This window comes from Dipodomys ordii, unplaced genomic scaffold (assembly GCF_000151885.1).
Source record: "Dipodomys ordii isolate 6190 unplaced genomic scaffold, Dord_2.0 Scaffold14, whole genome shotgun sequence".
NCBI classification, from domain to species: Eukaryota; Metazoa; Chordata; class Mammalia; order Rodentia; family Heteromyidae; genus Dipodomys; species Dipodomys ordii.
In genome coordinates this window covers 5,139,138-5,155,678 of record NW_012267230.1, presented here as the reverse complement: position 1 = coordinate 5,155,678, position 16,541 = coordinate 5,139,138, and the positions used below count along the sequence as shown (strand labels likewise).

General features: G+C 54.4%; 2 protein-coding genes across 3 annotated transcripts; both read right to left on the bottom strand.

Moving 5' to 3' along the window:
* Window positions 1-932: 932 nt before the first annotated feature.
* Gdpd3 (glycerophosphodiester phosphodiesterase domain containing 3) lies at window positions 933-8,082 on the bottom strand. 2 transcript variants are annotated; one of them, XM_013011389.1, is made up of 10 exons: window positions 7,891-8,082; window positions 7,560-7,602; window positions 7,162-7,297; window positions 6,840-6,885; window positions 6,622-6,740; window positions 6,430-6,519; window positions 5,376-5,509; window positions 2,489-2,548; window positions 2,354-2,405; window positions 933-1,105 (listed from the first exon to the last, which is right to left on the bottom strand). In XM_013011389.1, exons 1-10 carry the CDS (start codon window positions 8,078-8,080, stop codon window positions 965-967), a joined length of 1,011 nt encoding a protein of 336 aa, XP_012866843.1. In that variant the 5' UTR covers window positions 8,081-8,082; the 3' UTR covers window positions 933-964. The 2 variants fall into 2 exon arrangements, with proteins under 2 accessions (XP_012866843.1, XP_012866845.1); XM_013011391.1 differs by lacking the exon at window positions 5,376-5,509 and having other exon boundaries at window positions 2,354-2,548.
* Window positions 8,083-9,101: 1,019 nt separating this feature from the next.
* Window positions 9,102-16,536, bottom strand: Mapk3 (mitogen-activated protein kinase 3; the record flags this gene model as incomplete). Its single annotated transcript, XM_013011178.1, has 9 exons — window positions 9,102-9,668; window positions 10,329-10,483; window positions 10,570-10,679; window positions 10,826-10,957; window positions 11,330-11,444; window positions 11,706-11,822; window positions 12,203-12,392; window positions 15,173-15,355; window positions 16,412-16,536. Coding segments are annotated over 8 exons (1,095 nt in total), but the record flags the coding sequence as incomplete, so codon positions are not given.
* Between the last annotated feature and the right edge of the window lie 5 nt (window positions 16,537-16,541).

Here is a 16,541-nt window from a genome sequence, read left to right as displayed (position 1 = left end):
CCCCCCAGCCCAGGCTCCCGCCGGCCCGGAAATGCGGCTGCGGCGCTCGCTCGCACGCTGCTGGCCCGGAGGGGGCCAGGGTTTGAGGGTCTTGACCCAGCGTGGGGTCAGGAGGAGGGTGGTGTCTGCACCACAGGCGTCATCGGCTCGGTTCATCCACCGCCTGTGCCCGATCTTCTTCTAAGCGGCAGCGGTCCCGCAGAGCAGTTTCTCCTATTGTCTCCATTTTACCAGGGACTGAGGCCCAGTGAGGTCTAGCATCTCTCCTGTGATGGTCCAGCTCCCTTTCCTATGCCACCTGGAACAGATTCTTTACAAGTATCCCTTAGCTATTGGATTCTTAGGATCTAAAGTCTTGGAAGACGCCAGTTTGCATTGAAGCCTGTCACCCTCTCCAGGCAGCCGCTTTGATGTCCCTTCCCTCCAAGGTGTGCAGGCCTCAGACAGAAATGTCTACTTAAAACATAATGATCGCCATTCTTTAGACCGAAGGCTGGTGTAGAGCACTCTCAATACTTTGTGCAATGGGAATATTCGGTAATCAGGTTTCAGGCGAAATGGATGAGACCTGGGAGTGGAGATGAGATGGTTGGCAGCAGGTGGCCTATGAACTAGCGGCAAGGGGAGGGGGAGTAAGGTCCTTACTGAGTGTCTGGGGCTGTTAGTGGCCTGAAGAGAATGGGATCACAAGTTATAGCTCTCAAGAAGCTGGGGGGCCAGGGCACCTGGCTGGCCCTCTGAGACATTCCTGAGTGTGGAGGTCAGGCTGGCACAGGGTGTGGTGTTGCCTTGGGTAGTTGGAATGTAGTGGAACCAGTGGGCCGGGCTGGCTAAGGCCCTGGGCTCTTGCCCCAGGTCCTAAGGCTCTGGCCCCAAAGATTTCCCCTCTACGCCTCACTCCAAGCACAACAAGATGACTGACATAAAAATATTTATTTTTCAGGAAGAGAAACAGAAGAGAGCCTCAGACCCAGGGGCTGCTGCTGGTTTGCTGGTTATCTAGGTAGCACCTGAGGGCTGTGGGGAAATCTGTTATGATGCCAGTGGCCCCCAGGCCAGAAGCTGCTTCAAAATCTGACTCTTCATTAAGGCACCAAAATATCACCTAAACAGGAAAGGAGGGGCTTGTTAGTTTCCAATAGCCCCCCTCTTTTTTTGTTGTTGTTATTGTTGTTGATTGTGGGGCCTGAACTCTGGGCCTGGGCGCTGTTCCTCAGCTCTTCAGCTCAAGGCTAGCACTCTACCACTTGAACCACAGTACCACTTCCTGCTTTTCTGCTTATGTGGAGCTGAGGAATCAAACCCAGGGCTTCAGGCATGCAAGGCAAGCACTCTACCACTGAGCCACCTTCCCAGTCCAGTGTGTCTCTTCTTAATTTCACTATTTTCCTGTTTCCTGTTTACTTGAGGTTTCTGAGTTGGTTGAATCTGTGTAATGTATCCTGTGAAATGCACATCTCTTCCCTGTTCTGTATTTATGACAATACATTGGCCATCAGAAATTGGTCAAGGTGGGAATATTTTTGTGTGTGTGTGTGCCAGTACTGGGATTTGAACTCAGGGCCTGGGCACTGTCTCCCAGTCTCCCACTCAAGGCTAGCACTCTGTTTCCACTTGAACCACAGTTCCTCTTCCAGGTTTCAGGTGGTTAATTGGAGCTGGTCTCCCAGACTTTCCTGCTCTGCACTGGCTTTGCACATGGCTCCTCAGATTTCAGCCTCTGGAGTTGCTGGGATTACAGGCATGAGCTACTGGTCCCAGCCCAGGCTTCTTTTGAGGTTAGTGACCTGCCAGCTTCAGCCAAGCTGTCCCTGGCCACCTCCCCCAGGTTATGGCCTGGGGAACTTTAATTATCTGATGGCTCAGCCTCTTGTTCCTTCAGCCCTCCAACTTGCAAAGCCCCTGGCCTAACATGTCCTCTCTCCCTCACACTCTCTGCTTCCAGACCCCAAAGCCACAGCACTGTTTCCTTCCTGTGACAGGTGGTGTTAGCCAGCAAAGGCCTGCTTCTCTTCATTCCTTGGGCTACAGTGCCTAGATATTCTCTGTGAAGTTTGTTTTCAGATTTGACACTCAGGGCTGTGGGACAGGATGGGCTGAGCCAGCCTGCTTTTCCCCTTCTTGGCCCGGGACATTAGGTTCCATTTGTCAGCGTCCTCAAGTGGCTCCTTATCCATCACACCCTCAAGTACCAGGTCCACATGGCTACCAGGAAGGTTAAAGAACTCTCAGAAGAGGTGCCATGACCAAGGTATTCCACCAGGTGGCAGCAGAGTGACCAGAGTCCTGCTACCAGCCAGGTGCATGCTGGGAACCACCTTCTGGCTCTGGAGTGGTTTGGGTCAATTCTCACCTGTACCCCTCGCGCCTCCAGGTGGCGGATCAGACTTTTCCTCATGATGAGCCTGGGTGGAAAGGGGATGGCAAAGGTGAAGAAGGGCAGTGGCAGATCCTTGAGGACCCCCATCCGTCTTTGGAACCACCTCACCATTTTGTAACCACAGCATACAGCTTGTTTAGCCTGGAGCAAGAAAATGGGAAGTAGGTCCTGCAGAGAGAAGATGGGGGGAGGGGGGTGCGTGTCAGCCACTTGGGTGTCTGACCCCTGACCAGGGTAACCCCGCCCCCTCTAGAAGAACCTTTGCAATTAATTGCCTAAATTAATTGCTGTGCTCAGTGAGACCCTCCTGTGAGATTAGAGTCTTAGAGAAGCAATGTGTAGGTCACAAAGCACAGAGGTTGCGCTGAGGTTGGGACAGGACTTAATTCTAGAGTAGGACACTCCATTCAGAAGGCCACCTGGTTGGGATTGCCCAGCTTCGTGTGTGTGTGTGTGTGTGTGTGTGTGTGGCACGCATGCGTGCCAGCACTGGACTTTGGCTTTGTCACTCAAGACTGGTGCTCTCTTAGGGCTGGGAAGATGGCTCAGTGGTAGAGCGCTTGCCTTGCATGCCTGAGGCCCTGGGTTCAATTCCTCAGCACCACATAAAAAAAAAGAAAAAAGTCGGAAGTGGCGCTGTGGCTCAAGTGGTAGAGCGCTAGCCTTGAGCTGAAGAGCTGAGGGACAACGCCCAGGCCCAGAGTTCAGGCCCCATGACTGGACCCAAGAAAAAAAAAAAGACTGGTGCTCTCCTACTTGAGCCACACCTCCACTTCCAATTTTTGGCTAGTTAACTGGAGAGAAGAGTCCCACAAACTTTTCTGCCCCAATTAGCTTTACATCCCCAATCTTCAGGCCTCAGACTCTTGAGTAGCTAGAATTACAGGTGTGAGCCACTAGTCCCAGGACTGTTTTTGTTTTGTTTTCTGTCTTTTTGTCAGTCATGGGATTTGAACTCGGGGCCTGGATGCTGTCCCTGAACTCTTTTGCTCAAGGCTGGTAGTGGGCTACCAGTTTGAGCCACAGAACCACTTTCAGTTTTCTGGTGGCTCATTGGAGATAAAAGTATTAGGCACTTTCCTGCCTGGGCTGGCTTCAAACATAATCCTCAGATCTCAGCATCCTGAGTAGCTATGTTTTAGCTGCTTCTCTAGGGTGACTTCAGAGGGTGTCCTCTGCACAGGACGTACTTGCATTTTCTTGCCCTGGACTGAACCAGTGGCAGCTCTGGTTTCAAATGATGACGTAGATGAGAAGGCGGAGTGGAGTCCCTGCGGGATCTGAGGTCAGATCCAGCACAAACTTCAGTTCTGTACCTCCAACTGCGTCAAATTACAGAACCTCTCTTGCCTCTGTTTCTGCATGTGGAGATCATAAACTGGTGGGTGCACTGAGAAGATCCAATTCTTCTAAAGATGTGAAATCACTTTGCAATTTTTCAAAATTGAAACGTGTGTACCTAAAGCTTTGTTGACCGAGGGATAGTGGAGCTGGCTGAGAACTTCCCTTGGGACAAGGGGCAGGAGCTGAGAATATTGGGACCACCCAGAAGCTGTGAGGAAGCAAAGGGAGGGGCCGGGCTTGAGAGCCCAGAAACTATCCAAGCTTTTTGATACTCAGCTGTTACTTTGTTACACAGAGTCTGGAACTTGAGAAAGGTTTCCTGTCCCTTCAGAGAATAGGAGAGAAGGCTCCAGTGGGCCTCACTGAGTATCTGATCATCCACATGTCTTATTCACTAATGTAAGCACTAGAGAAGGCCAACCTACAAGAGTCTGGAAGGAGCTGGGCGCTGGTGGCTCACACCTGTAATCCCAGCTACTCAGGAGGCTGAGATTTGAGGATCACGGTTCAAAGCCAGCCTAGGCAGGAAACTCTGTGAGACTCTTATCTCCAGTAAAGCACTAGAAAACCGGAAGTGGCACTGTGGCTCAAGCGGTAGAGTGTTCACCTTGAGCTGAAGAGCACAGGACAGCGCCCAAGCCCAGAGTTCAAGCCCCATGACTGACCAAAAAAAAAAAAAAAAAGAGAGATCATATTTGAAAAGTAAACTAAAAGCAAAGGAGTATGGTGTGGTTCAAGTGGTAGAGGCCCTAAGTTCAAACCCAAGTAATGCCCCCAAACTCCAGCTAACCAATAACCAAACCAAAATAAAAACAAACATATTTGCAATAATGTCAGGATGTCATGGTCCCTCAGAGTTCATGAATGCTGAGTAAGAGCCACTGTCTTGTCAGATTAGTGGTACATGCTTGTTACCATAGTAACTGGAAGGCCAAGGCAAGAGAAATGAGAGTTGATGCTAGCTTGGACTACATGGTGACATCTTGTCTCAAAAACAAACAAAAACCCCATTGTCTTCAAAAGACACTGTGGTGTCAGATCACATCTATAACCCTAGCTACTCGGGAGGATGAGATCTGAGGATGGAAGTTCAAAGCCAGCTCAGGCAGAAAGGTCCATGAGATTCTTATTTCCAATTAACTAGCAAAAAGTAGGAAGTGGAGGTATGGTTCAAGTGGTTGAGCACTAGCCTTCAGCAAAAAAGTCAAGTATGAACCTGAGGCCCTGAGTTCAAATCCCATACCAGCACACACGCGCGCGCGCACACACACACACACACACACACACACACACACACACAAGACAATGTGAGGCTGGGCCAGGGCTCACATCTATAATCCTCCCTCAGGAGGCTGAGATCTGAGGATTGTAGTTTGAAGCCAGACAGGATAGAAAAGTCCCCATGAGACTCTTATCTCCAATTAACCACTCAAAAATTGAAGTGGCTCTGTGGCTCAAGGGGTAGGGTGCTAGCCTTGAACACCAAGAGGCTCAGAGAAAGCACCCAGGCTCTGAGTTCAAGTCCTACAACTGAATAAAAAGACAAAGTAGGCTTTCTAGGGGGCACCAGGGGGAACAGGGGAGCCTGTGATTCATCTTCCATAGCAGTCCCTGAGCAGGGTGTTCTGAGGCCTGGCCCCAGCACTGATACCTGTTGACGATGGTGGGCAGGAAGCAGAAGAAGAACTGCTCAGGAAAGGAGACAAAGGGCAGCAGTCCCAGGTGATAGAGCAACACCATCCAGAGTGCTCGGTTTGTCGTGAAGGATATGGGCATATCAGGGTTCTAAGAAGCAAGATAAGAGTTAGGGGCACTGCTGCCTGCTCCTGGGGGATCAAGGTGCAAGGAACAGTATGCACTGGACAGCGGGAGGCCTACACCCTTGCCAGTGTGCTGATGAATCTGTGTGTGAGTGTGTGTGTGTGTGTGTGTGTGTGAGAGAGAGAGAGAGAGAGAGAGAGAGAGAGAGAGACAGTACTGGAGCTTAAACTCAGGGCATGAAGCTTTCTCTTTGCTAAGTTTATTCATGGATGGCACTCTACCACTTGACCCATGCTTCCAGTTTCATTTTGCTGGTTCACTGGAAATAGAATCTCCCAGATTTTTCTACCTGGGCTGGCTTCAAACCGAGATCTTCAGATCTCAGCCACCAGAGTAGGATTGCAGGTGTAAATCACTGGCATTTGACACCTCCCCACTGTGTGTGTGAGTGTGTGTGGTGTGTGTGTGTGTGGTATGTGTGTGTGTGCGCTGGTGGTACTGATGTTTCTGGAAAAGATAACTTAAGGGATACACTAGTACTAGCATCCCATAGGAAAAAGGAGGAAATTCTTAGTGGTTCTCCCCCCCCCCCAACTCTCATATACTCTCTGGCCTATAAAGACGGGCCAACCAATCACAGAGCCTCTGAAACTAAGCCAAAATAAATGCTCCTCCTGTCATTTGTTTATCTCAGGTGTTCTATCTTCATAACAAATGGCCAGGGCCGGAAGCATGAATGGGTCCTTGTCATGGCCACCACCAAACCAGTGCACCTGCTCCCATTGCTCTAAACACCCCAAAGCCTGTCCTTAGGAACTGTGATCAAGGATCAAGAAGTAGCTCCTAGCTGGGTGCTGGTGATTCCCATCTGTAATCTCAGCGAGTCAGGAGGCTGAGATCTGAGGATTGGAATGGCCCTAGAGCAGGGAGGGAAAGAGACTCACAGCGGCCTTGCATTTCTTCATAATCGAGCTCTTCTCTGAGGCCCATATGGTGATCTGGCTGCGGTGAAAGCGCTTTGCCAGGCTGGCTACCTAGGAGGACAGGGAGGCTGGGGGGTGGGAGTGGGGAGGCAGGGGAACAGCCAGGTCTCTCAGGGACCTGGTGGCTACCCTGCCCAGCCCACAGCACAACACCTTGTGAATGAGCTCCTCATTCTTTTCTTTGATCTCCACGATGGCGGGCAACTGTGGAAACCTCTGGAACACATCCTCCAGGCGGATCATATGCCTGTCAGACCCACAGGCAAAGCGGCCTGGGAGGGGAGGGATTCAGACTCAGAGAAGGATCAGAATCAGGGCTGGGGAGAGCCAAGGGAGATCCAGGACAATGGTCTGAAAATGCCTGCTCTCACCTGGTGAGAAGTAAATCTCTAGCTTCTTCTTGTAAAGCGGCAGATCCTGGAGGAGACAATGAGGAGAGTGTCACACGATTCACGCTGATGGAGATGGTGACTGTTTGCTTTTTCTTGGGGCCTGAACTCTGGGCCTGGGCGCTGTCCCTCAGCTCTTCAGCTCAAGGCTAGTGCTCTACCACTTGAGCCACAGCACCACTTCCGGCTTCTTCTGCTTATGTGACGCTGAGGAATCGAACCCAGGGCCTCCTGCTCTCTACCACTGAGCCACCTTCCCAGCTCACAATGGTGACTCTGTGTATGGAGTTATGGCCAGACCCACCTGAAAATCCAGGCTGCTTATATCCTTGTTCAGGCCCGACTGGCGCTTCAGGTTCTTGTCGTGTGATACCACCACGACGCCATCCCTTGTCAGGTGGCAGTCAAGTTCCAAGAGGTCTGCTTTCTGAGCCACGGAGCTATGAGGAGCAAAGGTTGGTGCCACAGAGCTAAGAGGAGCCAAGGTGGGTGGGGAGGGGGAGGAGGAGAGGGCCGGCTTGTGTGCTGGTGGGGAAGGGAATGGAAGGAGGCAGAGATTACAGGGGGGCAGGGGGGGGAGCGGTGTGCAAGCCATCTGCACATTTCTTGGGGATTCCGGGCACCCAGGTGAGGATGCCAGCTCTGGGTGTTGTGACAGGAGCAACCTTACACAGCAATGGCGCCCTGGACAGGTGCACTCACTTCTCTATGGCCGCCATGGTGCTCTCCAGCATCTCTCCAGACCCTGTATAGGGGCAGCCAGGGTGGGTCCCTGGGGCCTGGTGGGGCTTAATCACTACCTTCCTTCCCCCTGGCAGGCCTCCCTGCCTCAGGCCTCCTGGTCCTAGCAGCTGGATTGATCCAACCTCTCTTTCTCCCTGCCCTGCCCCTGGCCTTTCCCACTTGCTCCTTGTGCTGCTTTTCAGCATCCACCCCCCTTCCCCCTCCCCCATGCTGCCCACAGTAGCCCTTAGGCCTCACTCCACCCTAAAAGAGAGTCAACCCCTCCCTCCCTCTCCCCTTCCCAGCTCACCTCCTCGGTGCGCTGTCAGGCGGCCCCGGAAGGCTGGTGAATGGGGTGTATGCAGGAGGCGAGGGCGGCGTAGGAAGAAGATGGAGATCGTGATGTAGGCGGCCAGCGAAGGCAGGGCAAAGTACAAAAAACACAGGGGGCTCATGGCTGCACTCCGGGTCAGGTCCGGGATCCTTCTGCTGTCAGCCATCCGAGGGCACTGGGCTGCTTGGGGCTGGCTGCCTAGCTGGTATAGGCTGGGCCTTGCCACTGGCCAGCGCCACGCCCCTCGGACCTGCTGAGCCTGCTGCCTGCCGGCTGCTGGCAAGAAGCCAGGCTGCAGGCCGCCCTCCCTCGGGCTGGATAGAGGCAGGAGGTCTGGGCGACCCATTCTCAGACTCTTCCCAAAGCCCAGAACACACCTCGGTCTTCAGCCACTACTTGGGGGGAATATAGTCCCCCTCCCCCAGGCGCTGATGGCCTAGATAAGGTATACAAGAGCCCCTCCCTTGTTACTTCCATAAACATGGGGATGTAGAGTGCGTCCCTGAGTCACCCCAAGTCACCCCCAGCCAATTAGACAGGAAGCCATCCCACTGTTCCCTAACAGTGACTAAGGGGGAAACTGATCCCATTCTTTCAAAAGTCTGGATCTCCTTACACCCCTCCACCCGCCAGCCCTGGCTAGGTGGAGCCAAAGGTGCCCAGGGTCCCATACAGAATTGGTTCTCAGCCAGGCACCAGTGGCTCGCGCCTGTCATCCTAGCTACTCAGGAGGCTGAGATCTGAGGATCCTGGTTCCAAGCCAGCCAGGACAGAAAAGTCACGGTGAGACTCTTTTTTTGTGTGTGTGTGTTATTCATGGGCCTGAACTCTGGGCCTGGGCGCTGTCCCTCAGCTCTTCAGCTCAAGGCTAGCGCTCTACCACTTGAGCCACAGCGCCACTCCCGGCTTTTTCTGCTTATGTGGTGCTGAGGAATTGAACCCAGGGCCTCAGGCATGCAAGGCAAGCACTCTACCACTGAGCCACCTTCCCAGCCCAACCATGAGACTCTTATCTCCAAGGAACCACTCAAAATCCAGAAGTGGCACTGTGGCTCAAGTGGTAGAGCACTAACCTTGAGCACAAAGAGGCGCAGGGACAGTGCCCAGGCCCTGAGTTCAAGCCCCACAATGGCGAGAGCCAGGCATCGGCGTACACAGACGGAGGCAGGCCAGTCCATATACACATCTCTGTATTTATATATTAGATACAGGCTCGCGGAGCGGGGGGAGGGCGCCGGCTCTGCGGGGCCCATGTCCGCTCCTCGCCCACACACAGAAGCAGCGAGGCGTTAAATGTGGCAGCTTTTGGGGAGGGGGGGAGAGGGGGAGGGAGGGAAAGGCCCGGGGCCCAGCTCCTCAGGGATACTAGCCCTTGAGACTTGGGAAGGGTCCCACAGGGAAAAGGGGGTGGGGTTCTAATGGGGTGAGTGGGGAGGCCTTGTCCTGAGTCCCTACTCAGCACCCCAGCCCCTGGGTACTGGGGTAGCCACAGCCCTTGCACTGCAGAGTGGGCTAGCCTTGGGCTAGCCTGGGTAAGTTTTTACTCTGGAGCCTCTGAGCCTCTCAGGCCCTCGGGAAGAAGAGGAAGGAGTGGGGTGAAAGGGAACCTTGGCCTGCCTCAAGCAGGAGACCCCAGCAAAGGATGAGAAGGTGGCCAGGCCCAGCTTTGGCCTGGCCGAGCTACTGGGGTCTGGGCTGAGCACAGTGTCCATTTTCTAACAGTCCGGCAGGGGAGAGTGGGCAGGTGGTAGGGCCTATGGAAGAAGAGGGCAGGAGAGAGCTGTTAGTTTGTGAAGGGAGCCCAGGGCCGCCCTCCCTCCTCAGAGGGGTGTCTCTGTGGTGGATGCTCTGAGTGACCAGGGCTGGTGGCGCTGAAGGACAGTGGCAAGGTGTGTACAGTATCAGGCAGCCTGTACTAAGTGGTGGCGCTGAAGGACTCATCCGGGAGGAGTCCACCTCCTTCCCATCAGGCCCCAGCTGGCCAAAGGACAGAAGGAGGCAGGTGGGCTGGGGAGATTGCTTGTGGGTGTGTCAGCTGCTGACCTGGGCAGCAGGTGGGAGGAAGCTGGGCATCTGAGTCAGCCGGCCCAAACAATCATAGCCCCATCTGCCTCTCTGCCCACACTGGACAGCCAAGTCTGGGCCTGGCTCCTCAGGGGGAGAAAGAGGCCTCAGTGACTTGCAGGGTGGGGGGTGGGAGGGGGTGCTGGAGTGGCTACTGGGCTGCAGGGTAGGTTGATGAGAGCCAGCTAGATGGGGCTGGGGAGAGACAGGAAGGTCTAGCTGGCCACCAGCCCAGGCCCCAGGCAGGCTCTGCCCTTGTGCTGACACCGTCCCCATGGAGCGTGAGGTGCGCTGTGACTGTGCTCAGGCATTCCGGGGGGCAGCTGTGCGCAGCTGGGAGGCCCACTCACCAGACCCTGAGGAACAGGGATTTCTGACTGGGTTAAGGGGCGTCTGGGCCCCCTGGCTGGAAGCGGGCTGTCTCCTGGAAGATGAGCTCCTTCAGCCGCTCCTTGGGTAGGTCATCCAGCTCCATGTCGAAAGTGAAGGGCTCCTCAGCCACTGGCTGGGGGAGCAAAGACAGTAAGGCCCAGGCCCGGCATGGGGGACACCTATTCCTGTCTGGCCGCAGTGCTGAAGTGGCTGGCCCACCTCATCCGTGGGATCGTAGTACTGCTCCAGGTAGGGGTGGGCCAGGGCTTCCTCCACGGTGATCCGCTTGTTGGGATTGAAGGTTAACATCCGATCCAGCAGGTCAAGAGCTAAGGAAGGGCAGGAGGCAGGGGTTCCGCGGGAAGGCTCGCGAATCTTCTAGAAGAACCCCTTAGTGCAGCATCTAGGGACCTGTCTACTCAGGCAGCAGCTGGGGTCACAATATCCTTTGCCACCCTGCACCCCCACCCCTCACCTTTGGAGTCTGACTTGGGAAAGAGCTTGGCCCAGGCCACCTTGGTCTTGGATGGCAGAGACTGTAGGTAGTTTCGAGCCTTCATGTTGATGATACAGTTCAGGTCTTCCTGGGATGGGGAGCCCAGGATACCTGCGGATGGGATTGTGTCTGAGTGAGAAGTCTCAGCAAGGGAGGAATTACAAAGAGTCCCCAGTCCAGCCCCTGCCCCAACACCTTGGTCACCTCCCAGTCAACAGTGTGGTAAAGAGCAAGGAGCTGAGATTCTGGAAGCCCCTGGATTCAAACTGTGCCTCTTAGCACTTTGGTGAGTTATGAGGCCCAGCCTTCCTTGCTTTTTCCAGTTTACCCAATGGGGACAGCATGCGCACTTTGCTGCAGTATCATGGGATACTGGGAGGGTTCCACACATGGCGCCATCCATGATCCCAGCCCTCTGGAGAGCTCACCTCCACTAAGCTGATCACAAACACCCTCCCGCTGAGCCCTCCAGACCCCCCTCACCCAGAATGTGGTTGAGCTGGTCCAGGTAGTGCTTGCCAGGGAAGATGGGCCGATTGGAGAGCATTTCAGCCAGAATGCAGCCCACAGACCAGATGTCGATGGACTTGGTATAGCCCTGGGGAGGAGGGACAGGGTGGGCTCCTGGACCCACCTCCCCGTGGTCCTCCCAGCCTCCCAGCCAAGCACCACTCCCAACCTGGATCCACGACCTGGCAAAGGGCAGAGGCAGAAAGAACCTCTGCTCAGCTTCCTGTCACGGCCCAAGAGCCAGAGGGATTTGCCAAGGCCCAGAAAGCAGACATCCTGAGTCACAGGGGCAGGACCTGGGCCCGAGATGGTTCGAAGGCTTCCTCTTCGAGGGGGAGAGCTCTCCTACCTTGGAGTTAAGCATGATCTCGGGGGCCCGGTACCAGCGTGTGGCCACATATTCCGTCAGAAAGCCCGTGTGGTCATGTTCAGGATCTGCAATGCGGGCCAGGCCGAAATCGCATATCTGGAATCAAACCCAGGTTGCTCAAGTCAGTGTGCACAGGGCTTCAGGCTGCCCTGCTTTTTACCTATTTGTTTATATTTTTGGTCGGTTGTGGGGCTTGAACTCTGGGCCTGGGTGCTCTCCCTCAGCTCCAGCTCAAGGCTAGCACTCTACCACTTGAGCCACAGCGCCACTTCCATTTTTTTTCTACTTATGTGGTGCTGAGGACTGGAACCCAGGGCCTCATGCATGCCAGGCAAGCACTCTACCACTGAGCCACCTTCCCAGCCTGCCCTGCTTTTTGCCTATGCCGTTCACCTTGCTTGCTATCTGCCAGAGCTTCTTCATTGGTCAGCTGGACACCCAAGGCCCCATGGGAGGCCAGTGCCGAGCCCGCTAACCTTAAGGTCGCAGTTGGTGTTGATGAGCAGGTTGGAGGGCTTCAGGTCCCGGTGGAGCACATTGGCCGAGTGGATATACTTGAGGCCGCGCAAGATCTGGTAGAGGAAGTAGCAGATGTGGTCATTGCTCAGCTGCTGGCTTTTGAGCAATTTGTATAGATCTGTCTCCATCAGGTCCTGAACAATGTAGCTGAGGAGGGCTCCGGAGACCCCCGGCAGGGGGGGCGTAGCAGGAGGCACTTGGTTAAGGAAAGCAGGCCAGAGCAACTAGGCTGCCCATCCCTTGTAACTGGGGCCCCTTGGACTCATGAACTGAGCAAAGCTCAAGGGGTCTCTGTCATATCTCAGCCTTGCAAGGCACGTCCACAGTTTCCCTACAGAGTAACTAAGACACCTTGGTGGGGAGGAGAACCTTGTGGTTAACAGATCTGGAGTTGCCCACGATGTCTGCAGCCCCTGCTCCACTGCTAAATAGCTTTGTGGAGTTGCCCACAATGTCTGCAGCCCCCGCTCCACTGCTAAATAGCTTTGTTGTTGATGGTATTCAAGTCTGAATTCAAGGCCTGTCCTTGACAGGCTGGTGCTCTATCACTTGAGCCATACCTCCAGACTCCAGATCTTTTTTTTTTGCTGGCTCTGGGGCTTGAATTTAGGGCCTGGGCACTGTCCCTGAGCTTTTTTTTTTGTCGGTCGTGGGGCTTGAACTCTGGGCCTGGGCGCTGTCCCTCAGCTCTTCAGCTTAAGGCGAGCACTCTACCACTTGAGCTACAGCGCCACTTCCGGTTTTCTGGTGGTTTATTGGAGATAGGAGTCTCACGGTCTCTCCTGCCCGGGCTGGCTTTGAACCGCGATCCTCAGATCTCAGCCTCCTGAGTAGCTAGGATTACAGGCGTGAGCCACCAGGGCCGGGTTTTCCTTGGGTTTTTTTTTTTTTTTTTGCTTAAGGCTAGCACTCTACCACTTGAACGACAGCACTACTTGTTTTTCTTGTTTATGTGGAACTGAGGAATGGAACCCAGGGCTTCATGCATGCTGGGCAAGCACTCTACCACTAGGCCACATTCCCAAGGCCCCACCTTTTTTTTTTGTCAGTTGTGGGGCTTGAGCTCAGGGCCTGGACATCCCTGAGCTTTTTCATTCAAGACTGGTGCTCTACCACTTTAAGCACAGCTCCACTTCTGGTTTACTGGTGGTTAATTGGAGATAAGAGACTCATGGGCTTTCCTGCCTGGGCTGGCTTTGAATCATGATCCTCAGATCTCAGCCTCCTGAGTAGCTAGAATTACGGATGTGAGCCACCAGCACCTGGCTTTCCTTATGTTTTGAATCGGCTTTGCTTTGTCCCTGGGCCACTCAGGACCTCCTATTTACACTTCACATATAGCTGGAATGACAGATGTGAACCACTGCGTCCAGCTGTTGGTTGGGATGGTGGTCTTGTGTGAACTTTTTTGCCCAGGCCAGCCTTGAAACACATTGCTCTGGATCTCTGCCTCTCTCCAATAGCTAGGATTACAGACCTGTGCTACAGGGCCAGGATCAGCTTTATGTTCTTAACCTGTCTGTCTATGGCTTGGTCCTTTGTCATCTGGCAAGTAGGAGAAATAACTGCTCTGCGTGGCTGTGCAGCTCAGACGTGATGGGCCATTGCGCACTGTCAGCCTGGCATTTGGCATGTTGTAAACGCTCAGCAAATACAAACTATTACTGCTACTACATAGGCCTGAGCCGCGTGGCTGTTGAGGGGGTTACATGAGCTAATGTATGAATACCATCTGGCATGCAATAAATGTTTGCTTCAAAATAAATGTCTGCCTTATGGGAATGATTTATGCCACAGAAACGAGGAGATACTCCCAACACACTGTTCCCACTCAGTAGAGTACCTTGGCCAGAGAGCAGAAGATGGGGGAAGTGAATGCTTGCACATAGATGCAGATAAAACACAAACCCGACATAAATAAAATGTAAAAGATGTCATGTGGCTTATCTCTGGGAGACTAAGTCAAGATTATCTTTCAACAAGAACAAGTGGACCAACCCTGTGGTTTTAAGGCAAGGAGGCCGGTAGGGGGCGGGAGGGGGCGGGGATATGGGTGTCACACAGCAAGCTGGGGTTGAAAATGGGGGATTTCCTGTCCAGTCTGTGGTGGAGGTTGGAAGACTACAGAATCAATCCCTGGTTTGGGATGGAGGTCTGGGACTGGCAGGGGTGGGTGGAGAAGAGGTGATGGGTATTATAAACTGCTCACTTTGGAGCCAGACAGGAAGTAGATAAGCCATAAAGGGGCAAGGTGCAAATCCACAGGTAACCAGGGTGGGGCTCTGAGCAGGAAATGTCAGACAAGGAAGAACAAATTCCTATAGGGGAGTTAAAGAAGTAAGAGCAGAAATACTTAGGTGTTGGGAGGCCTCGGTTTCCTCCTCTTTGAAATGGATCGGGTAAGGCCCAAGTTCACGGGGCAGGTGGAAGGTAGATTCAGAGCCATCAACTACTTGGCATGCATGGCATCTAACACAGAGTAGACCAGCAAGAAAAGGCAGTTTTCTTTGCTGCTTTCCTTCCAGTCTGAGACTCAAGAGGAAAGAATCATCAGTCTGTTAAGTAAGAACTGTGGGCAGAAGCTGGGTCATAGCACAGAATTGCAGATGTCAGAAGACAAAGCTCCCATAGAGATCCAGTCTCTCCCCATCTCCTCCCCTCTCCCCCCCACCCCCCCACCCCCTAATGGAACACAGGGCAGAGGAGGACTGGTCCAAGGCCACTCTGCCTGCCTGGCTGCGACATGCCACAATCCATTTGAGGCCTCCACCCCAGCGCCTCTCCCCACTGGAAAGCTCTTTTGCTACATTTGCTTGGGAGGGGGAGAGGGAAGGAAGATGGAAACAGGAAAAAACAACAACAAAAAAAAATCCCCAGCTAGCTCTGAGACTGTGCCTGACCAGCCAGCTGGTCAAGGTGAAGGATACACATCCCTCATGGCTTCCAGTGTGGGTGCCCGAAGAATGTCTCGGATGCCTATGACATTCTCATGGCGGAAGCGCAGCAGGATCTGGATCTCCCGGAGCGTGCGCTGGCAGTAGGTCTGATGCTCAAAGGGGCTGATCTTCTTGATGGCCACCCGAGTCTTACGCACGTGGTCATAAGCGGAGCTGAGAGAGAGCCAGAGAGATACGTGTTGTTGGTAGTAGCCTTACAAAGGGGGAATCCAGGCCTGGTGACCCCACCCAGGCCTTGGAAGGGAGGGGAGGGAGCAGGAGAGGGCTCTAGCCAAGGCATAAACAATGCTGGTTCCTTCCTGCTATAAAGGCCTGGGATCTCGAGGGAAAAAGCTGGGGACCAGCCAGGCGGCCTTTCGGTGACTTCACAAACAGAGGAAAGGACTGATCACTCACTGACTTCCACTCATCGACCTCCTTCCATTCCAGTTGCCCTGACCCCTCCTCTTCCCCTTCTTACAAAAGGGCTCACTCAATCCCAGACAGGTCCAGGGGAAGGAGATGTGATGAGGCAAAAGACAGCAAGGTAACAGTCTTTAGAGGGATCAGAGAGGAGGGACACGGAAGAGTGGGTCTGGGGGAGGGGGGGGAGCTACCTGGGTAGCAAATAGGAATAAAGGACCAGAACACACACACACACACACACACACACGGTCCAGGAGGAATCTGAAGACCCCTCCCAAGAGATGCTGGGACGGTCTTCCTGCCCACCTCCTTCTACGGGAGAGGGAGGGAGGGGCGCTGGCAGGACACTGGGGAGGGGCTCAAAGGCTGGCCCCACCCAGAGCTCCGATCTTCTCTTCCCAAGTCCCCAGCACTGCCTCATGGGGGGGAAACCGAGTCATCCTCTACCCCCCACCCCTACACCCCTTTCACTAAGAAGACTTATGCTCCCAGCTCCCCTGCCTCAGTGGTCCCCTCTCCCCCGAGGACACTCAGATGCCCCTCCCTCCAGGACGGAGAAGTCAGGGGGCCCCTGCGGGGACCCCACCCCGCCCGGGGGGGGGGATGGAGACAGCCACCTCCCCCCCCAAAAAAAACAATCAAACAAACACTGCACGGCCCCCTCCCTCCTTGGGACACTCCCCACGCTTCCAGAGTCCCCGGCGTGCACGGGACGCCCCGAGTCTCCACGCCCCCCCCCGAATGGCAGCGGGCCGGGCCTCGGCCTGCCCGGGGGCGCCCCCTGCCCCCGGAACGCCCCCTCACCTGACCATGCCGTACGCCCCCTCGCCGATGTACTGCAGCTGCGTGTAGCGCGGGCCCACGTCGAACGGCTGCCCCTTCACGACCTCCACTTCCCCCGGGACCCCCGGGCCGACCCCATCGGCTCCCCGGG

Bases quoted from the DNA above. Each gene is read 5' to 3' on its own strand.
- Gdpd3 (XM_013011389.1), bottom strand. From the start codon at position 8,080: ATGGCTGACAGCAGAAGGATCCCGGACCTGACCCGGAGTGCAGCCATG. The intron at 6,741-6,839 runs GTGAGAGCAGGC...CTCCCCTCCCAG, and splicing joins AGAGATTTACTTCTCACCAG to GCCGCTTTGCCTGTGGGTCT. The intron at 1,106-2,353 runs GTGAGAATTGAC...TTTCCTGTTTAG, and splicing joins TGGAGGCGCGAGGGGTACAG to GTGATATTTTGGTGCCTTAA.